General features: G+C 47.8%; 1 protein-coding gene and 1 pseudogene across 8 annotated transcripts in view; one reads left to right on the plus strand and one right to left on the minus strand.

Moving 5' to 3' along the window:
• The window catches only part of Sugp2 (SURP and G-patch domain containing 2), a 31,524-nt gene that overhangs the window by 13,207 nt on the left and 150 nt on the right, over nucleotides 1–18,167 (minus strand). For 4 of the 8 annotated variants that reach the window (XM_041674334.1, XM_041674336.1, XM_041674333.1 and 1 more), the window contains exons 1-4: nucleotides 17,935–18,162; nucleotides 15,681–15,803; nucleotides 9,766–11,328; nucleotides 3,732–3,852 (exon numbers count right to left, since the gene is read on the minus strand). In XM_041674334.1, the coding sequence (XP_041530268.1) occupies nucleotides 3,732–3,852; nucleotides 9,766–11,328; nucleotides 15,681–15,792 (1,796 nt within the window). In that variant the 5' untranslated portion in view covers nucleotides 15,793–15,803; nucleotides 17,935–18,162. Of the gene's footprint in view, nucleotides 1–3,731; nucleotides 3,853–9,765; nucleotides 11,329–12,248; nucleotides 12,398–15,670; nucleotides 15,804–17,934; nucleotides 18,163–18,167 lie in introns of those variants that run through there. The other 4 variants (XM_041674337.1, XM_041674335.1, XM_041674340.1 and 1 more) reach the window with 4 other exon arrangements.
• LOC121462629 lies at nucleotides 12,721–13,060 on the plus strand (annotated as a pseudogene).

The following is an 18,167-nucleotide window of genomic DNA, read 5'->3' on the forward strand; positions in this document are numbered from 1 at the left end:
GCAGAAGGATCTCAAGTTCCAGATAAGCCCAGACTACACAGACTCTCAAAAATCAAAGTAAAACCATGTGCTGGAGATGTGTTTCATGCAGGCAGTACACTATTCTGCATAGAGCGCTGAACAGCCAGACTTTAGTATCCAGAGGTCTGGACCAACCCTTTGCTGATACTGGAGGTGACAACTGAAGAGCCCTAGAACAGCGATTGGGAGTTTCCCAAATGCTGAGGGAACCATTGGCAAAGCCCTACTGCCATTACAAGTTAGAAGTCATGTGAGAGGCAGCAACAGAGAGAAGCATAGGCTAGACACCTGTGTGTGCTTCTCACCTGCCACCCCAGCACTAAAGCAGGAGGACAGCCAGAGTTCAAGGTCAGCTGAGCCAGACTTGGGGAGAGTGAGAGTCCATCAAGAAAAAAACACCAAGCTTGAGTGTGGCTCAGGGGTAGATCATTTGCCCAGCGTGTGAGGCTACTATGAGTCCCATCCCAGTGTTACTCTACAGAAAGAAGAAAATGTGGTAACTGTCATTAAGTACTGTGTGGTGGCTTAAATAATGGCTCCCAAAGATTCACATAGTTGAATGTTTTATCAGCAGGGAGTGGCACTGCTTGAAAAGGATTAGGAGATGTGGATTTGGAGGTATGTCACTACAAGTGGGCTTTGAGGTTTCAAAATTTCAAGGCAGGGGCTGGAGAGATGGCTCAGAGGTAAAGAGCATTGCCTGCTCTTCCAAAGGTCCTGAGTTCAATTCCCAGCAACCACATGGTGGCTCACAACCATCTGTAATGGGGTCTGGGGCCCTCTTCTGGCCATCAGGCATACACACAGACAGAATATTGTATACATAATACATAAATAATTAAAAAAAACAAAAACAAAATAAAACCAAAATCTCGAGGCAGATTCCGTGGCAATTTCTTCCTGTTGCCTGTGGATCAGGATGCAGAACTCTCAGTTCCTTCTCCAGCATCACGCCTGCCCACACACTGCCATGCTTCCTGCCATGATGACAATGGACTAGACTAAATCCCTGACGCTTTAAGCCAGCCCCAATTAAGTGTTTTCTTTTATAAGAGTTAGTGTGGTCAGCCAGGCAGTGGTGGCACATCTCTTTAATCTGAGCATTCGGGAGGCAGAGACAGGTGGATCTCTTTGAGTTTGAGGACAGGCTGGTCTACAGAACAAGTTCCAGGACAGGTTCCAAAGGTACAAAGAAGAAACCTTGTCTCGAAAAACAAAAAACCAAAACAACCACAATGAAAAAAGTGTTGGGATGGTCATGGTGTCTCTTCACAGCAATAGAACACTGACTAAGACAGAAGCTGGCACCAGGAGTAGGGTATTGATATGATGGTCTGATCATGCTGCTTATTGGTAGGAAAGGGATTTTGGGACCTTGGATTAGGAAAGCAATTGAATGCTTTAAGCAGGACTTAATGAGACAGACTAGTAGAAGCACTGAAGACAGATGTAGGATGGTCTGGCTCAAGAAGTTTCAGAGGGAAAGATTATTATTAAGTGGCCCAGAGATTGCGCCTGTGATATTTTGGTGAAAAATGTGGCTGCCTTCTGCTCTTGTCAAAAAATTTACCAGAGGCTGAATTTAAGAATTTTGGATTAATGGCTTTGGCAGAGGCTATGACTGCGTCCTGTGGTTACTGGTGCTCACTCTCGCAGCTCTGTAATGGAACATGCAAACTCGACAGTTTGAGGAAAAGGAGCACCAAGAAGTACAATGGCGCTAAGTCTTGCGTTCAAGGAGATAAAAGTTTAAAAGACCAGGCGGTGGTGGCACACGTTTTTAATCCCAGCACTCAGGAGGCAGTGGCAGGTGGATCTCTGTGAGTTCGAGGCCAGCCTGGTCTACAGAGCAAGTTCTAAGACAGATCCACAGGTCCCAAGAGCTACAGAAGAACCCTGTCTCAAAATACCAAAACAAAACAGAAAAAGTTTAAAGGGAATGATGAACTAAGGGTCAGACCCCACTCAACTAAGCTTCCAACTTGTAAAACAAAATTAAAGAAAAGTTAGGGTCAGTTGTAATATTGCTCACCTTTAATTCCAGCACTGGGGAGGCAGAGGCCAGGAGATCTCTGAGTTTGAAGCCAGTCTAGTTTACAGAGTAAGTTCTAGGACAGCTACATTTAGGCTGTGAGGAAATCAACTTATGAAAAAGAATTAAATAAAGGTTTAAGCAGGGGAGGACACCACTGAAAACAGAAAGCTGATGAAAATGTATTTGAACCAAGGAGCCATATTTCAGTTCCAGCAAGCACAAAAACTTGGCAGTTTCAGCCACATGGTTCTGGTTTTAGAGTCAAGAATACAAGAAAGGGGGGCTGGAGAGATGGCTCAGAGGTTAAGAGCATTGCCTGCTCTTCCAAAGGGCCTGAGTTCAGTTCCCAGCAACCACATGGTGGCTCACAACCATCTGTAATGGGGTCTGGTGCCCTCTTCTGACCTGCAGGCATACACACAGACAGAATATTGCATAAATAATAAATAAATAAATAAATAAATAATACAAGAAAGGAATTGTGGAATCTCCCTTCACAGCTAGGAGAAGCCAGAGGCTAGGCATGTATCAGGTATGTCCCTGCATGTAGGCGCAGAGAGGTCACTAAGTGAACTGTATCCTAACTAGGTTCTGGGCCATTAATAGCAGTTCCTGTCTCATGGTTCTGGTGCTGTCTCCACTTGAGAGTAGCCACTATGCATGCATATCCTACACTAAATCTCCTCTCTCGTTACTCTGTCCGTCAAGATGGGCACCTCTCCTTCACAGTGGTTCCCCTCAAATCTTAGCTTTCTCAATCAATGCCTATTTCCAATCTTTTGGTGGTGATCATCAGCTGCTAGGCGATGCCCAGCGTCCATGTGGCAGAGGCAGTCAGTCCTCTTAGGACCATGTCCCTCCAGTAAAGTCACCCCTAGGTCCCTATACCTGGGTGCCTTCTTACCAAGCAGTCTCAGCTTTCCTCATGAATCTAAGGCCATGTGGCCTCCTCCCCTGCTTAACACTGGCTGAAGCTAAAGCCCCACATTTGATTTCTGCTCCAGCTCACTTCAGCTACATATCATGTAAGCACAATGCTTCTATATGTAAACAGATTATATGCACAATGTAGAGCAAGAATGGTCACAGAGCAGCTCACATACAGCCAGTGTGGAGTCACAGAATGTTCAAAATACCACTGAGCAACCAGGGCTGGGGCAGAAGGATCCCCTCAGCCCAGAAGTCTGAGCAGAGCTTGGGCCACAATGTAAGACCCCATCTGCTACAATTAAAAAATAAGTAAAAAGGCTGGGTGGTGTTGGTTCACGCCTTTAATCCCAGCACTCAGGAGGCAGAGGCAGACGGCTCTGTGAGTTCGAGGCCAGCCTGGTCTATAAGAGCTAGTTCCAGAACAGGCTCCAAAGCTACAGAGAAACCCTGTCTCAGAAAACAAACAAACCAAATCAAAACCAAACCAAACAAAAAATAAAATAGAGGCTGGAGAGATATCTCAGCTGTACTTGGTGTTTCTAGAGAACCCAGCTTCAATTAACACCCAGTTCAAAATGGCAGTTCAAACTTCCTAACTCCAGTTCCTGAGTATCTGACACCTTCTCTGGCCTCTTTAGACACGGCATGAACATGGTATACAGATATACATGTAGGCAAAACATATATTTTCTTTAAATAAGAACATGTCATTAAAAAAAAAAAAGGACAAAATAAGCATGCCTACCAGTAAGCAGGGTCCTGCAGAAGTAGTGTTCTCTCCCTGGGTGACAGCCTGCCTTGGATGACACGCATGACAAGCTGGTCAATGGTGTCCACCACCCTGTGATCCGCCCGCTGGGGGACTGCTGCAATACACAGAATGGATGTTGTAAAAACCGGTGGACCACTCAGGCCTGGAGACCAGGACAGTGAACGAGAGGGCAGCATAAAAGCCCAAGCCATCAGCAACTGGAACCTTCAATCATGGGACACTGGTGTTGAAAAGATGGAAACCTGGGTGAAATAGAAAATGTCCTTCTGAGCCGGGTGGTGATGGTACACACCTTTAATCCCAGCACTCGGGAGACAGAGGCAGGAGGATCTCTGTGAGTTCACGGCCAGCCTGGTCTACAAGAGCTAGTTCCAGGACAGGCCCCAAAGCTACAGAGAAAACCTGCCTCAACAAACCAAAAAGTCCTTCTGAAAAATGTCCTGCTCCAGCCATGAGTAGTGAGTCCCTTGGTTATACACGGAGTGAGGTGGAAGCTCAGGAAGGAGCTGGGTAAGCAATGACCCGCTACCACTGTATACAGGCTGCTTTAAGCCTGACGGCTTGAGTATTAACCCAGAAAACAGGTGCAAATGAGACGTAGCAAGAGACAGAGGTGCCATTGTGTCCCTGTGGCCACAGCTTCTCAGGAGGTCAAGCAGGAGGACTGTCTGACCCCAAGAATTTCCAAACAGCCTGGACAACATAGTAAGACTGTTTCAAAACAAACAACAAACCCTGGGGTCACAGAGATGGCTCAATAGCTGTGTACGCATGAGGACCCAAGTTCAGATCCCCAACACCCAAATAAAGAGCTACGTGTAACAACGACTGTCTAACCCCAGTGCTACAGGAGGTGGCAACTGGAGGATGGCTGGAGCTTGCTGGCCAGCAGCCTAATTCCAGGTTCCGAGAGAGACGCTGTCTCAAGGGAATAAGATGGAGAGTGATAGACAGGACAGCTGATGTCCTCCTCTGGCCTGTACATTCCCTTATATACCACATACTCATATAATACACTCATACATATGTAAACACACACACACAAACACCCAAACCCAAACACCATCGATGGGGCTGAAAAGATGGCTCAGTAGTTGAGAGCGCTTACTGTACAACTATGACAATCCCAATACCCGCAGATAAGCTGGGTTTGTCGTGTGCAGCACTATCTATGTGCATGTAAATATATTTGGTACGTGTTCATATGTGCCTAAATGGGGAGGCCAAAGGATGCTGGGTGTCTTATCCTGTCACTCTTCACCTTTACTCCTTGAGACCATCTCATTCATTGAACCTGGAGATAGGCTGGTGCTGGTGGCCATGTCAGAGGAGTAGCAGATGGGGATTGGCCCACCAGGAAACAAAACCCTGATGGGTAAATCTCGGATAGACAACGTTCCCGAGAGCTTTGGCCCCAAAATGTTTCTTGCTGCTGCTGTGTCTTTGCATGTTTGCCGCCACTATTTTTCTCTGGTGTCTGGGCATAGTGTGAATGGGCATAGAGAGCGCTCTAGTGCCTTGTTTGAAATATGATCATCTCCTGGAAATATACGTTCTACTGGGCATTTTTACCTGTACATTATTATAAAGATGATTTCCTCTAAAGTGGTACTGTTTAACTGAAGCAATGATTTTATACAATAACAGTGTTAGTTTAAATAGAATTTTGATTATTGAGGGTTTTTTAATAAACATAGTAAGAGATTATGATAGAGTGGAAAAATTAACATAGGTAAACGTAGGATAAAATGTTGCCCTGCCTATGATAAAACAGAAGCTGCAGAGGATTAAAAAAAAAAAAAAGGGCTGGGCAGTGGTGGCACACACTTTTAATCCCAACATTGGGAAAGCAGAGACAGGTGGATCTCAGTGAGTTAGAGGCCAGCCTGGTCTATAAAGCAAGTTCTAGGACAGCCAGGGCTACACAAGGAAACTGTGGCTCTAAAACAAAAACAAAAACCAAGCAAACAAAAGTCCCAACCCAATCAAATAAAAAAATTAACTGATTTATGAATGTAAGCGTGCCTATCATGGAGCTGGGGGCAGTTAGAAGAAAGCTTGAGGGTGTCTTTCTTCTCTACTATGTGGGTCATAGGGACTGAATTTAGGTTTATGTCTACATGTGCGTCTGGGGACTACTTGTATATCTGATACCCATGGAGTTACAGTTGTGAGCAGCCATGTGAGCAGCCAGTGCTCTTAACTGCTGAGCCATCTCTCCAGTATCCCCTCTTGTTTTCTGAGTCAAGCTCTTGCCATGCAGTACCCAGGCTAGCCTCAAGTTTGTAGCCATCCTGTCTCTCTTGGCTCCCAGGCTAGGGTGACAGGCCTGTCCCACCATGCCAAGGTCAAGGAGCATTGCATGTTTGTTGTAGGAATGGGGTACACTAGCTAAACCAGCCAGGCAATTCTAGTGGGCCACAGTCTATGGCTGGTCACACAACTGTGTACTCAGTGCAGAGGCTGCCAAAGACACATGTCCAGCTCTGCTTCAGAAATCTTTACTACAAAGCAGTGAAAGCCCCTGCGGACAAAGCAGGGACAAAGTAACACACGGTGGGTTACTTGATGTAGTGAGAGCTACAGAAACTCAGATAAGTAGTGACACTATGCCTCACAGCATATGGGGAAGCTGACGCAGGGAATTGAAAACTTAAGGCTAGTTAGCCTAGACTACGTATCAAGACCACATTTTTTTTTCCAAGGCAGGGTTTCTCTGTAGTTTTGGAGCCTGTCTCTTGTAGACTAGGCTGGCCTCAAACTCACAGAATCACCTGCCTCTGTCTTCTGAGTGCTGGGATTAAAGGCGTGTGCCACTGCTACCCGGCTCCAAGACCCCACCTTTTTAAAAAAAAGAAAGACAAATGAGGGGCCACAGAAATTAGCAGTGCTTGCTGGTACTCATGAGGACTGGAGTTCGGATCCCAGCACCCAAGCAACAAGCCGATCTCCTCACATACCTGTAACCGCAGTTCAATGATCTGATACCAGCTTCTGGCTTCTGTTCTCATATACTCAAACTTATGGACATGTACAAATAAAAACTTAAATCTTTCTGGGTGGAGCCTGTGCACACCTTTAAATCCAGCACAGGGGCAGGTGGATCTCTGAATTTGAGACCACCTGGTTACACAGCAAGTTCCAGGTCATTTGGGGCCACATAAAAGGACCAAAAAAAACCCCCCCAAAAAAACCAAAAAAATCATGCAGGTAGTGGTGGCACACACCTTCAATCAGGGGAGGCAGAGGCAGGTGGATCTCTGCATTCCAGGCCAGCCTGGTCTACAAAGAGAATTGTAAGACAGTCAGGGCTAGACAGAGAAATCCTGTCTTGAAAAACCCAAAACAACAAACCAAAATCAACCTAAAAAGAGATCATGGCAGGTAGAAACACCCTCAGGTTAGTGTGTCTGCTGTTGCAGTGCCTGGGTCCCTGCCTGGAGAGGGGATCCCAAGGTCTTAGACCCTTCCTCCTCTACCCATAGTACCTGGTTCTTGCTACCTTCATTTCCCCTTTTCATTAGGGATTGGGAAGAGAAATGCATTCAGAAGTGGTCATGGCCACTCATCTGTGTTGGGACATCTACTGCCTGGTACAATGAGGGCTCCATAAAGGGGAGGGCAGGGCTGACATTCCCTGGGCTAGAGGTAATGTCAGAGGAGAGAAAAGATGGGTGCCATGTCTTCTGATGCCTAGGAAGGTTGGGTGTGACAGCATGCAGCTGGGAGCAAAGGAGGAAGGGAGAGGGAAACCAAGTAGTTTCCATCCCTTCCTCTGGCCAACACCAGAGCTGTTGATGACTCAATCAGGTGAGAAGCACCAGCGCCAGCTGGAAAGACTTGGCTGGTCCTTGACAGCCCTCAGTATTCTAACCACCTTTCCCACACCCTGGGCACACAATGACTAAGTCTTGATGTCCTGTTTTCCCTGCCTTCAGTGACACCTAGTGACATAGTACTTCAGAACATGGCATCCTAGCCTTGATCCTATGGTGAAAGGGGGTCGTGCATTGTTCCTAGTGAGGGCCAGCCAGTTTTCCATCTGATTCAGTGGGTACTGTACTCATCTAGCATGCACAAAGCCCTAGGCTCCATCCAGAACCTCAGAAAGCAGGGGAGGTGGTACACACCTGTCATCTTGGCACTCAACAGTGGAGGCAGAAAAATCAGAAGTTCAAGGCCAGTCTGAGCTACACAGGAGACTCTGCCTCAAAACCAAGGGTAAATATTGGGTCCTTGACTTCAAGTCTCAGCATTTTAAAAAAAAAGTGTATAAAAACCTCAAAGATATTCGTCAGTATTGCTCAAGGATAGGGTCATTTCAGGTTCCCTATTCTCAACTGCCCAAGGAACTAACTGGGGACCTCAGCTTGGGCACCTGGGAGCCCCTCTAGGGTCAGGTCTCTTGCCAACCCTAAAGTGGTTCCCTTAACTAAGAATTGTGGTTCCGTGCTCCCCTGTCCAACCTTCCTTTATCCCAATCCTCCTGCTTTCCCAAGGCCCGACCTCCTTCCCTTCTAACTTTTCTCTCCCCATCTCCCCTTACCCCCAACCCACCCCAACCCAAGATCCCAATTTTCTCCCCGGCAATTTTGTCTACTTCCCTTAGCCAAGAGGATAACTATATGTTTTTCCTTGGGTTACCCTTCTTACTTAGCTTCTTTAGATTCACCTATTGTAGACTCCGTGACCCTTATTTATGGCTAGAAACCAATTATGAGTGAGTACAACCCATGTTCATCTTTTTGGGTCTGGGATCTTGCATATCATCATAGAACCTTCATCTGGTGATGGATGGAGATAGAGACAGAGACCCACACTGGAGCACTGGACTGAGCTCCCAAAGTCCCAATGAGGAGCAGAAGGAGGGAGAACATGAGCAAAGAAGTCCGGACCACGAGGGATGCACCCACCCACTGAGACAGTGGAGCTGATCTATTGAGAGCTCACCAAGACCAGCTGGACTGTGACTGAAAAAGCATGGGATAAAACTGGACTCTCTGAACATGGCGAACTATGAGGGCTGATGAGACGCAAAGGACAATGGCACGGGGGGTTTGATCCTACGTAATGTGATGGCTTTGTGGGAGCCCAGCCAGTTTGGATGTTCACCTTCCTAGATATGGACGGAGGTGGGAGGTCCTAGGTCTTACCACAGGGCAGAAAACCCTGACTGCTCTTTGGACTGGAGAGGGAGGGGGAAAGGAGTGGGGGGAGGGGGAGAAGGGTGGGAGGAGGGGGCGTAGGGGGGGGGGGAGGAGGGGGAGGGAAATGGGAGGCTGGGAGGAGGTGGAAACTTGTTTTTTTTCTCCTTTTCTCAATAAAAAAAAAAAAAAGAAAAAAAAAACCTCAAAGAGAGGAGCTGGAGTGATGGCTTAGCAATAAAGAGCACATGCTGCTCTTGCAAAGAACACAAGTTCTGTTCCCAGCATCCATGTTGTGCAGCACATAACTGCTATATATAACTCCAGCTCCAAGGAACCGGGCACCTTCATCTGACCTCTACCAGTTCCTGTACGTATATAGTGTACATACTCAGGCAAAATATGTACGTATGTATGTGTGTAACTATGTATACATACAAATGTTAAAATACATATATATATAATTATATTTTTAAATATCAAAGAGATGGTCTAGATGGACAACATGTTACCTTGCAACAACGAGGACCTGTGTTTAATCTCAGGTCTGATATAAAATGCCACCTATGATGGATGATGCATGCACACACAACAACCAGGAAGGTGGAGTGAGGGGGCCCCGGGTCTTGATGGTCATCCTGTCTAGCCTAACTAGTGAACTTCAGGTTCAGTGAGACCCTGTCTCAAAGGTGGTGGACAGTCTTCCTGAGAAACATCTGAGGCTGTCTTCTAGCCTTCATACACACATGCCCTGGTACTCACGTATACACCCACCCACATACATACACACACAATGAATATAAATACTGTAATTTGGCAGTGATGATGATGTTAAAAAAAGAAAGAAAGAAAGAAATCTTTACCTTGGCTCAGAGTACTTGCAGCCCAGGGCTGAGATGTGGTTTTCTGTTCTCGGGGCTCTGCGGGCACAGCCTTCTTGACCTGGAGAGGATAGCCGCTGGCGATGAGCCAGGCCTTCAGGTGGTCTATGTACTCCCTTCCAAACAAAGTGGAGTCCTCAAAGTTTGGGAAGGAAGCAGGAGATGGAGCAATGTCCTGGAGGCCCACAGCTTCTAAGATCTTCTCCTGCCTGAAGGAGGAGGCTAAGGAGAAGGTCTGGCCTAAGAGTGCCAAGGACTTCCTACACAGAGAGTTGGTGGTCTCCAGGGCCACAGCCAGGTCCAGTGGGCTAGTGAGGGTCTTCATCTTGATGCTCAGCTCATAGGCATTACAGGCCATGAGCAAGGGTGTGACGCCCTTCAGCAGCCTGTCCTGGAGCCGCATGATGTACTTGTCGAAGGGCTTGATGATCTCGAAGAAGCAGTTTTTGGTCTTCACAGCACCTTTGTCTAAAAGCATGTTTAAAAACTCATTATCGACTCGGGGTGTCTTCAGAGCAGAGTGCTTTAAAAACTTGATAGTAAAAAAGCAGAAATCTCTGTGCTCTGGTTTCAAGGAGCATTTGAAGGAGGCCAGCATCTTGGCGCAGGTCTCGGTTTCCAATTCAAAGAGAGTCTGGAAGAGCTGGGAGAACTTGAGGTCATCCTTGATGGTGTGGAACCCTGCCCACTTGATGATCTCTATGCCAAACCTTGAGAACACATCTGCCTTATCCATGGCATCAAAGCCTAGCTTCCTTCTGGGAAAGCTGAGGGTCCTCAGGTCCAGGCCCAAAGGGATCTTCAGAGCAGCGAACTGGATTTCATCCAGCCCTGGATTTGTTCCAAGGGTCACATCAGGACTTGAGGTGGCTTTCTGGATTTGGTTAGTGCCCTGAGGTTTGGAAGTAAGACGACTGACAACAGGCATTTTCTTCGTGGTCATGCTTTTCAGCGTGATAAGCTTCCCGACACCCTTTGTTGCAAGCAGACCTTGAGTGTCCCCCTTTCCTAGGAAAGTGACTTCCTGGTCAGCCATGTTTAGAGACCGGCCTCTAGCCAGGACTTGCCCACTGCCTCTAGACACAGAGTTTACCTCCCCACGATGGTCCAGGTCATAATCCCGACTCTCCTCCAACTGCCTGGAGGAGGCCAAGTCCCCCAACACTGAAGACCCAAAACCATACTCCTGTGACCAGGAGGATTCTTGGGAAACTGGGTGGCCCAAGTCTTGCTCCCAAGAGCCACGGAGTGCAAGCTTCCAGTCCTGAGAAGAAAAACGTCCCAGTTTCCGGTGGCTAAAACTCTGGTCTCGGGAGTCAGTGTGGGCCACTTCCAGATCCCGACCACATTCTTTGCGAAGATAGCTGTCCTCACCGACGGACTGGTTGCCGGATCTGAAGGAGGGTCCTGCAAACATGTCACCTCTCATGCCCTCTCTTCCCAAGTCTAATGAATACACTCCAGATCCACTGGCAGAGAACCTACTGTCACTGTGAACGTCCTCATACACATCTGCTCTGGCTCTTGAGCCTGTCCTTATGAGATCTGAAATAGATGGTCACAAACAGAAGGCACTTTAGAGCATGGGCTGCACGGGAATAGCCCATACACCAGTCAACACAAGTACTTTATACTCCCAAGTGTGAGGCGCAAACTCAGTCTGCTGGCAACACTGTTTAAAATAGGTAAAGAGGCATCAGGATGGCTCAGAGAATAAAGTGCTTGACATGCAAGTATGAGGACATGAGACCAGAGCCCCAGAACCCATAGGAAAAGCAAGCAGGCATGCTTGCCTATAACCCCCATCCATGCTTAGGAGGTGGAGACACGGGATCCCAAAGGCAAGCTGACCAGCTACAGAGGCTGAAATTGGTGACTCCAAGTTCAGCAGGAGACCTAGCTTCAGTAAAGTGAAGAGTGAGTACCTGGGGAAGACACCTGTACACACTATGCACACAGGCACCACCACACACACACAAAGAACAATAAAGAAAGTATGTGTGGTGCCACCTCTAGCTCTCTACTGGCCACTCTACACTGACCCACTGAGAACTGCAGCCAGGCATTCAACCAAGTAAGAGTAAAAGTACCTGGAAAACTTGCACCTGAACTCCCTATGTGCCTTTCCAGCATTCTCCCTTATACAACAGCATGGAGCACTGCAGCCACAATGCTCACAGAGCTTAGCTGCATGGGGGGGGGGGGGCACAAAATGCAGATACCACCATGCCATTACATACAAAGGGAAAGCATCTTCCAAGGTTGCACTATATAGTGCCCACGTCCTATGGGCACTGAGGGGTGATCACACTTAACAAGACAGTTCTGTAAGCACCAGGTTTGTGCTTGCCCTTGTGGTCATCAGCCAAGGCAGAACAGTGGGTGACCCCACAGGCCCACATTATCATTAGACACAGACTCCCAAACTCATTATCAGCCACCACCTCCACCATCACACCACCTACCCTTAGAGAAGGGGCTTGGTTTCTATGCAGCCTGGATATTTTGCCACGCCCAGCCCACTTCAGGGTCTCCACTTCTGTCCCAGAAGTTTTATAGAGGCTTGGTGTGGGAAGTCCTTTTGTATATGTGTTGCTTTTATTGGTTAATAAAGAAGCTGCTTTCGGCCAATGGCTTAACAGAACATAGCCAGACTGGAAGAGATATATATAGAGAAAGTAGGTGGAAGTCAGGGAGAAGCATGTAGCCGCTATAGGAGACAGACGCCTCCACTGGAGCCCACCAAAATTTTGCCAGTAGGCTACGACCTCATGGTAATGCAGATTAATGAGGATGGGTTAATTTAGGATATAAGAGCTAGATAGGCTTTTCCTCTGCTGCCGCCAAGGTGCTCGGTCCTTCTGAAGAAGCTAAGGCTGTGTTGGGGTGAGGCCCTTACTTCATCCAGTGACTAGCACCGTGCCACCAGTCTGTAACATGGCCTTCATCTCTGAGCTCGCCTGCATCTACTCCGCCCTCATCCTCCACGATGACGAGGTGACGGTCAAGGAGAATAAGATCAATGCCCGCATTAAAGCAGCTGGTGTCAATGTTGAACCTTTCTGGCCTGGCTTGTTTGCAAAGGCCCCGGACAGTGTCAACATTGGGAGACTTATCTGTTACTAGAGGCTGGTGGGCCTGCTCCAGCAGCTGGAGTGGCACCAGCAGGTGGTCCTGCCCTTTCCACTGCTGCTGTCCCAGCTGAGCAGAAGAAAGTGAAAGCAAAGACGAATCCAAGGAGTCTGATGACAACATGGGCTTTGGTCTTTTTGACTAAGCATTTTGATAACATGTCTAATAAAAGGATGACCTATTAAAAAAAAAAGAGCTAGATAGAAATACGCTTAAGCTATCAGCTAGGCAGTATTGCAATTAATATACTTTCTGTGTGGTTATTTCAAGTCTGAGTGGCACGAACAAACAAGCAGTCTCCACCAACAGAGGCTGCCACTTTCACTGCCTTCTGGAGGACTTCACATCTCACACTACCACTGGGGGGCAGCAGCCTGTGCCATACCCACCACAGTTGAGCAAGAGACAATATAGTCCCTGACCCCAATGTGGCAGAAAGGTCTGAGGGGCCATTAACTCTGTCTCTGGGGCTGAGCCAGAGACAGAGCAGGTAGGAGTAGAAGAAGCCACACTAAGTGGGGCTACGGTAGAGAGTGGAGTGTTATCCAGAATGGGAGGGTTGCATAGACATTGTTGTAGTTCCTCTTGCACACAGAAATACTGCAAGAAGCTGCCTACAGAAGCCATCTTTAGCAGTAGCAGGCCTTGGCAGCTTTCTCACAGCTGGATTTTCAAACAAAATCTATAACAAAGAAAAAAAAATCTGACAAAAAGGGATCCAGGTCTGGTAACAAACACCCAGAAGGCCAGCATTCAGGAGATGAGGGAGAACTCAGAGCTCAAGGTTAGCCTGGGCCACACAGTGAGTTTGATGCCAGTCTGGATTACAGAATGAGGCTGTGGCGGGGAGTAGCTGGGGAGATGGGAGCAAAGCACTTGTTGCACAAGCAAACACCGAGTTGTGTTCCGGGACCCATATTAACATATCAGTACAAGTTCATGCCCCAGGACCCACATTAACACGGCAGTACTAATCTATAAAGACTGAGGCTGGGCTGGGGAGGCTGGATCTGGGGCCCACTGGCTAGCTAATCTAGCCATATCAGTAAGCTCCAAGTGTCTCAAAAAGCAAGGCAAGGCTGGAGAGATGGCTCAGTGGCTGCTTTTGTAGAGGACCTGAGTTCAGTTCCCAGAACCCATATTATACAGCTGACAACTGCCTGCAACTCCAGCTCAGGAAAGCTGATGCTCTCTCTGACACTCAGAGTGACTCACGTGTCCTTTAGGTGTACATACCCTCACGGACCCACAAACATGTGATTAAAAACAAGATATTTAGAAAGCAAAACAATGTGGAAAGTGATTAAGATACCAGATGTCTTAACCTGGTGTCAACCTTTGGTCACCATACACATGCCTGTGTACCCCCACATGAACACATAAAAATGCAAACACATGCACACAATACCCCCCCCCCCCGCCAAAAAGGGCAAGAAAAGAGACAGGTACTAAGAAGCAGAATAATGAAGAAAACACAAATATTCCCACTCCTGGGCAAATACAAGAACCAAGTACCTACTATGTACACGCGGCACTGCCATTACTGAAGGAAGGAGACGGTCAGTGGCAGAGCTCTTCTTTAGCATGTTTCTGGCCCTGGGTTTCCCTAAGTGTTGGAAAACAACACACACATACCCACCACACCACCCCCATGCATATACACACAGGCTGGAGGAAGGTGGGTGCCAAGGCAGCCTAGTGGGTAGGAACATAGTGGGAAATGCCACCCTCAGACTCTCACCCTGTGAGATTGGCAGCACCTGGTGTTAAAGGGCTGCTGCTAAGGGAAGTGTGTGTGTGTGTGTGTGTGTTGGGGGGTAGACATGGTTCCATCAGCAAGAAACAAACTGAAACTCTTTGGGCAGGAATGGTAGTTGCATCCTACATTTCCCACGCCCTGGTTTTACGCTAGAACTAATCAAGCTAAAAAAATATTTTTTTGAAAAAACAACAGATCTTAATGTTGTCGGTTTATGATTTATGCTAGACTACATCTGTAACAATCCATGAGATGCCGTTTAGACATGCCTGCAAGAACTAAACTTTCTGGCTGGAGAGATGGCTCAGAGGTTAAGAGCATTGCCTGCTCTTCCAAAGGACCTGAGTTCAATTCCCAGCAACCACATGGTGGCTCACAACCATCTGTAATGGGGTCTGGTGCCCTCTTCTGGCCTGCAGGCTTACAGACAGAATATTGTATACATAATAAATAAATAAATATTAAAAAAAAAAAAGAACTAAACTTTCAATCCCAACCAGTTTGCTGGAGGCTGACAGCTGTTGAGAAGGCTCAGTGAGTAAAGGCACTCACCACAAACTTGACTGACAACTGAGTTCCATCCCTGGAAGGAGAGAATCCCCTCTCCGAGCTGTCCTCTGAGCGCTGCATGTGACTGCATGTGTACACACACTCACAGGGACCCTTCTGTAGAGATAGGGTGCAGTCAGTGGCAGACTATGTGCTTTAGCATGTGTAAGGCCTGGGTCAAATTCTTCTTTCATGGATGGGTGTCTGCACACTGAATTAGCCAGCAGGTGACCTGTCAAACTCAGCAAGGATTAGAGGAGCTCGGCTAGCACCCAGAGTATTATAATTCAGCAAGGATTAGAGGAGCTCGGCTAGCACCCAGAGCATTATAATTCAGCAAGGATTAGAGGAGCTCGGCTAGCACCCAGAGCATTATAATTCAGCAAGGATTAGAGGAGCTCGGCTAGCACCCAGAGCATTATAATTCAACGTGGCCCACCTGCGCACCTTAACTCACCTTGAGCTTTAAGTTGGAGAGCTTCACCGACAGCCTCAGAATCCCCAAACCGTTTAGATTTCTCCTGTAACACTGTGTCCAGTGATTCCTGTGCCATCCGCCTTGCTGCCATGTTTCTCTCTCCTACAGCAAGAGAAGTCACACAAATCAAGACAGTTTACCCCAGGACAAAACCACTACCAAAAAAAAAAAAAAAAAAAAAAAAAAAAAGAGAGAGAGAGATAGAGAAAGAAAGAAAGAAGCCAGGCAGTGGTGGCACACGCCTTTAATCCCAGCATTCGGGAGGCAGAGGCAGGTGGATTTCTGTGAGTTTGAGGCCAGCTTGGCTACAAGAGCTAGTTCCAGGACAGGCTCCAAAGCTACAGAGAAACCCTGTCTCGAAAAACTAAAAGAAAGAAAAGAGTAACAGAACTGGAAGAACGACCTAGAAAAAAGTATTTGGGAAAAGTATGAACCCCCTGACTTCAGTTTGGAGGAACTTTCTGGAGCTCACTTCACCCTGAGAGCTCGCTGGATGAGTAAATGATATTCTCACAAGGAGACAATATGCTAGCAACTGTCCACTCTGAGCTAGTCTCAGTGGACACACTCTTTTGGTTTTTTCAACAACACCCCAAGAACTGAGTTCTTTACAGCAGACCCAATACATTCCAGCACAGGAATTGGATGATGGTGCGCAGGCCGGTGAGGCAGAGACAATGAGGACTAAGGGACTGGAATTATGGCTCAGTAGTTAAGAGAGCGTGCCCACATTGGGCAGCAAACAACTACATACAACTCCAGTTCCAGGGGATCTGACAACCTCTTTTGGCATCTAGTGGTACTACTACCCAGCCCCAAAAATAAAATCTTAAAAAAAAAAAAAAGGGTGTGAGGGGCTGAGATGGCTTAGTGAGGGCCAAGCCTGATGAACTTGAGTGCAGTCTGGCATCTGTTGTTGTCTTTCTTCCCACCCATGTACCCAGAAATACAAAGAATTAAGAATAAAAGTGGGGGGCTGGAGAGATGGCTCAGTGGTTAAGAGCACTGACTGCTCTTCCAGAGGTCCTGAGTTCAATTCCCAGCAACCACATGGTGGCTCACAGCCATCTGTAATGAGACCTGGCGTCCCCTTCTGGCTTGCGGGCACACATGGAAGGAATGCTGTACACATAATAAATAAATAAATATTTAAAAAAAAAAAAAAAAAAGAATAAAAGTGGGACACAAATGTGCCTGCACTCCCAGTGCTGCGGAAGAGGAGCAAGGAGGACCCTTGGAGTTTGGTGGTCAGTCAAACTAACCAATTCACAACCAGGTATCAATTTTTGCCCCTGCCCCATGATAGGACCTAATGATATTTAGGGGACTAAGCAACAGGATTTCAATTTTAAAGCATGCACTATACAGCAAAACCCAGTTTTGTGTGTGCATGTGTTTTTGTTGTTTTGCTACTACTTGGGAGTAGTCTATCCTGGCACTAGCAATGAACTCTGTCCCTCCCATCTCTGCCTTCCAAGTGCTAGGATTACTGGTGTGCACTGCTGTGGAGACCCTGTCTTCTTATTTTTATTTATTTTTTTACTTTTTTTTTTGGTAGCAGGGTACAAGGGATCCAGATATGATCTACCCACATATTCCAATTGCTTCAGACTTAACATGCAGATTAGGCTGGCATCGAAAGTACACTGCTCCTCCTTGTCTCTGCTTTCTGAGCGCTGGAATTCCAGGTGTGAGCTAGCACACTCAATTTGAGACTCTGCCTTTAAAAAAGGGGGGGGGGCGCTGGGAGGGGAAAAAAAGTGAGCCAACTCAAGTCAGGCACCTTGGTCTTGAATCTGACCAACACTGGGAACGAGGACACATTCTATAAGTAGGAAAAAACTAGGAAGCACTTGTATCAGTAACAGCCTGCATCATGACACTTCCAAATTCAAGAGGCAAATCGGCCTTCTGGTCATTTCTACAGCTATCACCCAGATTCCCCACGCCCCATGAAAACGACGGGGCGGCCCTTGTTCTCGGTCAGTTAAGGGCAGGGTCTCCGGGTCAGGTGGTCCTGACATCTGCATCTCCGTTTCCCACCTACGGGACGGGCAGCTGGAGGCCCGGCGCGAAGCCCATTCGCAGCGACGCCCAGCTCCCCGGCCGGCTGCGAGCTCCAGCGGAATGAATGAACGCGAGCAGGGACGAAGAAACGCGCCGGCCCCGGGGCGACCGGAGTCCTCCCCACCCAGGGGCCCGCCCTCCCTGGTGGCCGGGGCCCGGGCCTCACCCGAGCGGTGCCGCCCCCGCCGCCGCCTCAGGCTCCGTACCCGCCGCCTCGCGAGGCGGGGAGATGCAAATGAGCCAACGGATTCCGCAGCGCCGAGTTGCGCCTGCGCAACAGCCTCCTCGCCTCGGTGCGCAAGCGCTGGCCGCCACCGCCTAGGCCCTTATGCGCAAGCGTTGACAGCAGCCATCTTGGCTCTCTCGCGCACGCGCGCTGCTCGCTTCTCAGGGCGGATT

Source organism: Microtus oregoni, unplaced genomic scaffold (genome assembly GCF_018167655.1).
Source record: "Microtus oregoni isolate MIOR12 unplaced genomic scaffold, Mior012 000025F_ref0000491, whole genome shotgun sequence".
Classification (NCBI taxonomy): domain Eukaryota; kingdom Metazoa; phylum Chordata; class Mammalia; order Rodentia; family Cricetidae; genus Microtus; species Microtus oregoni.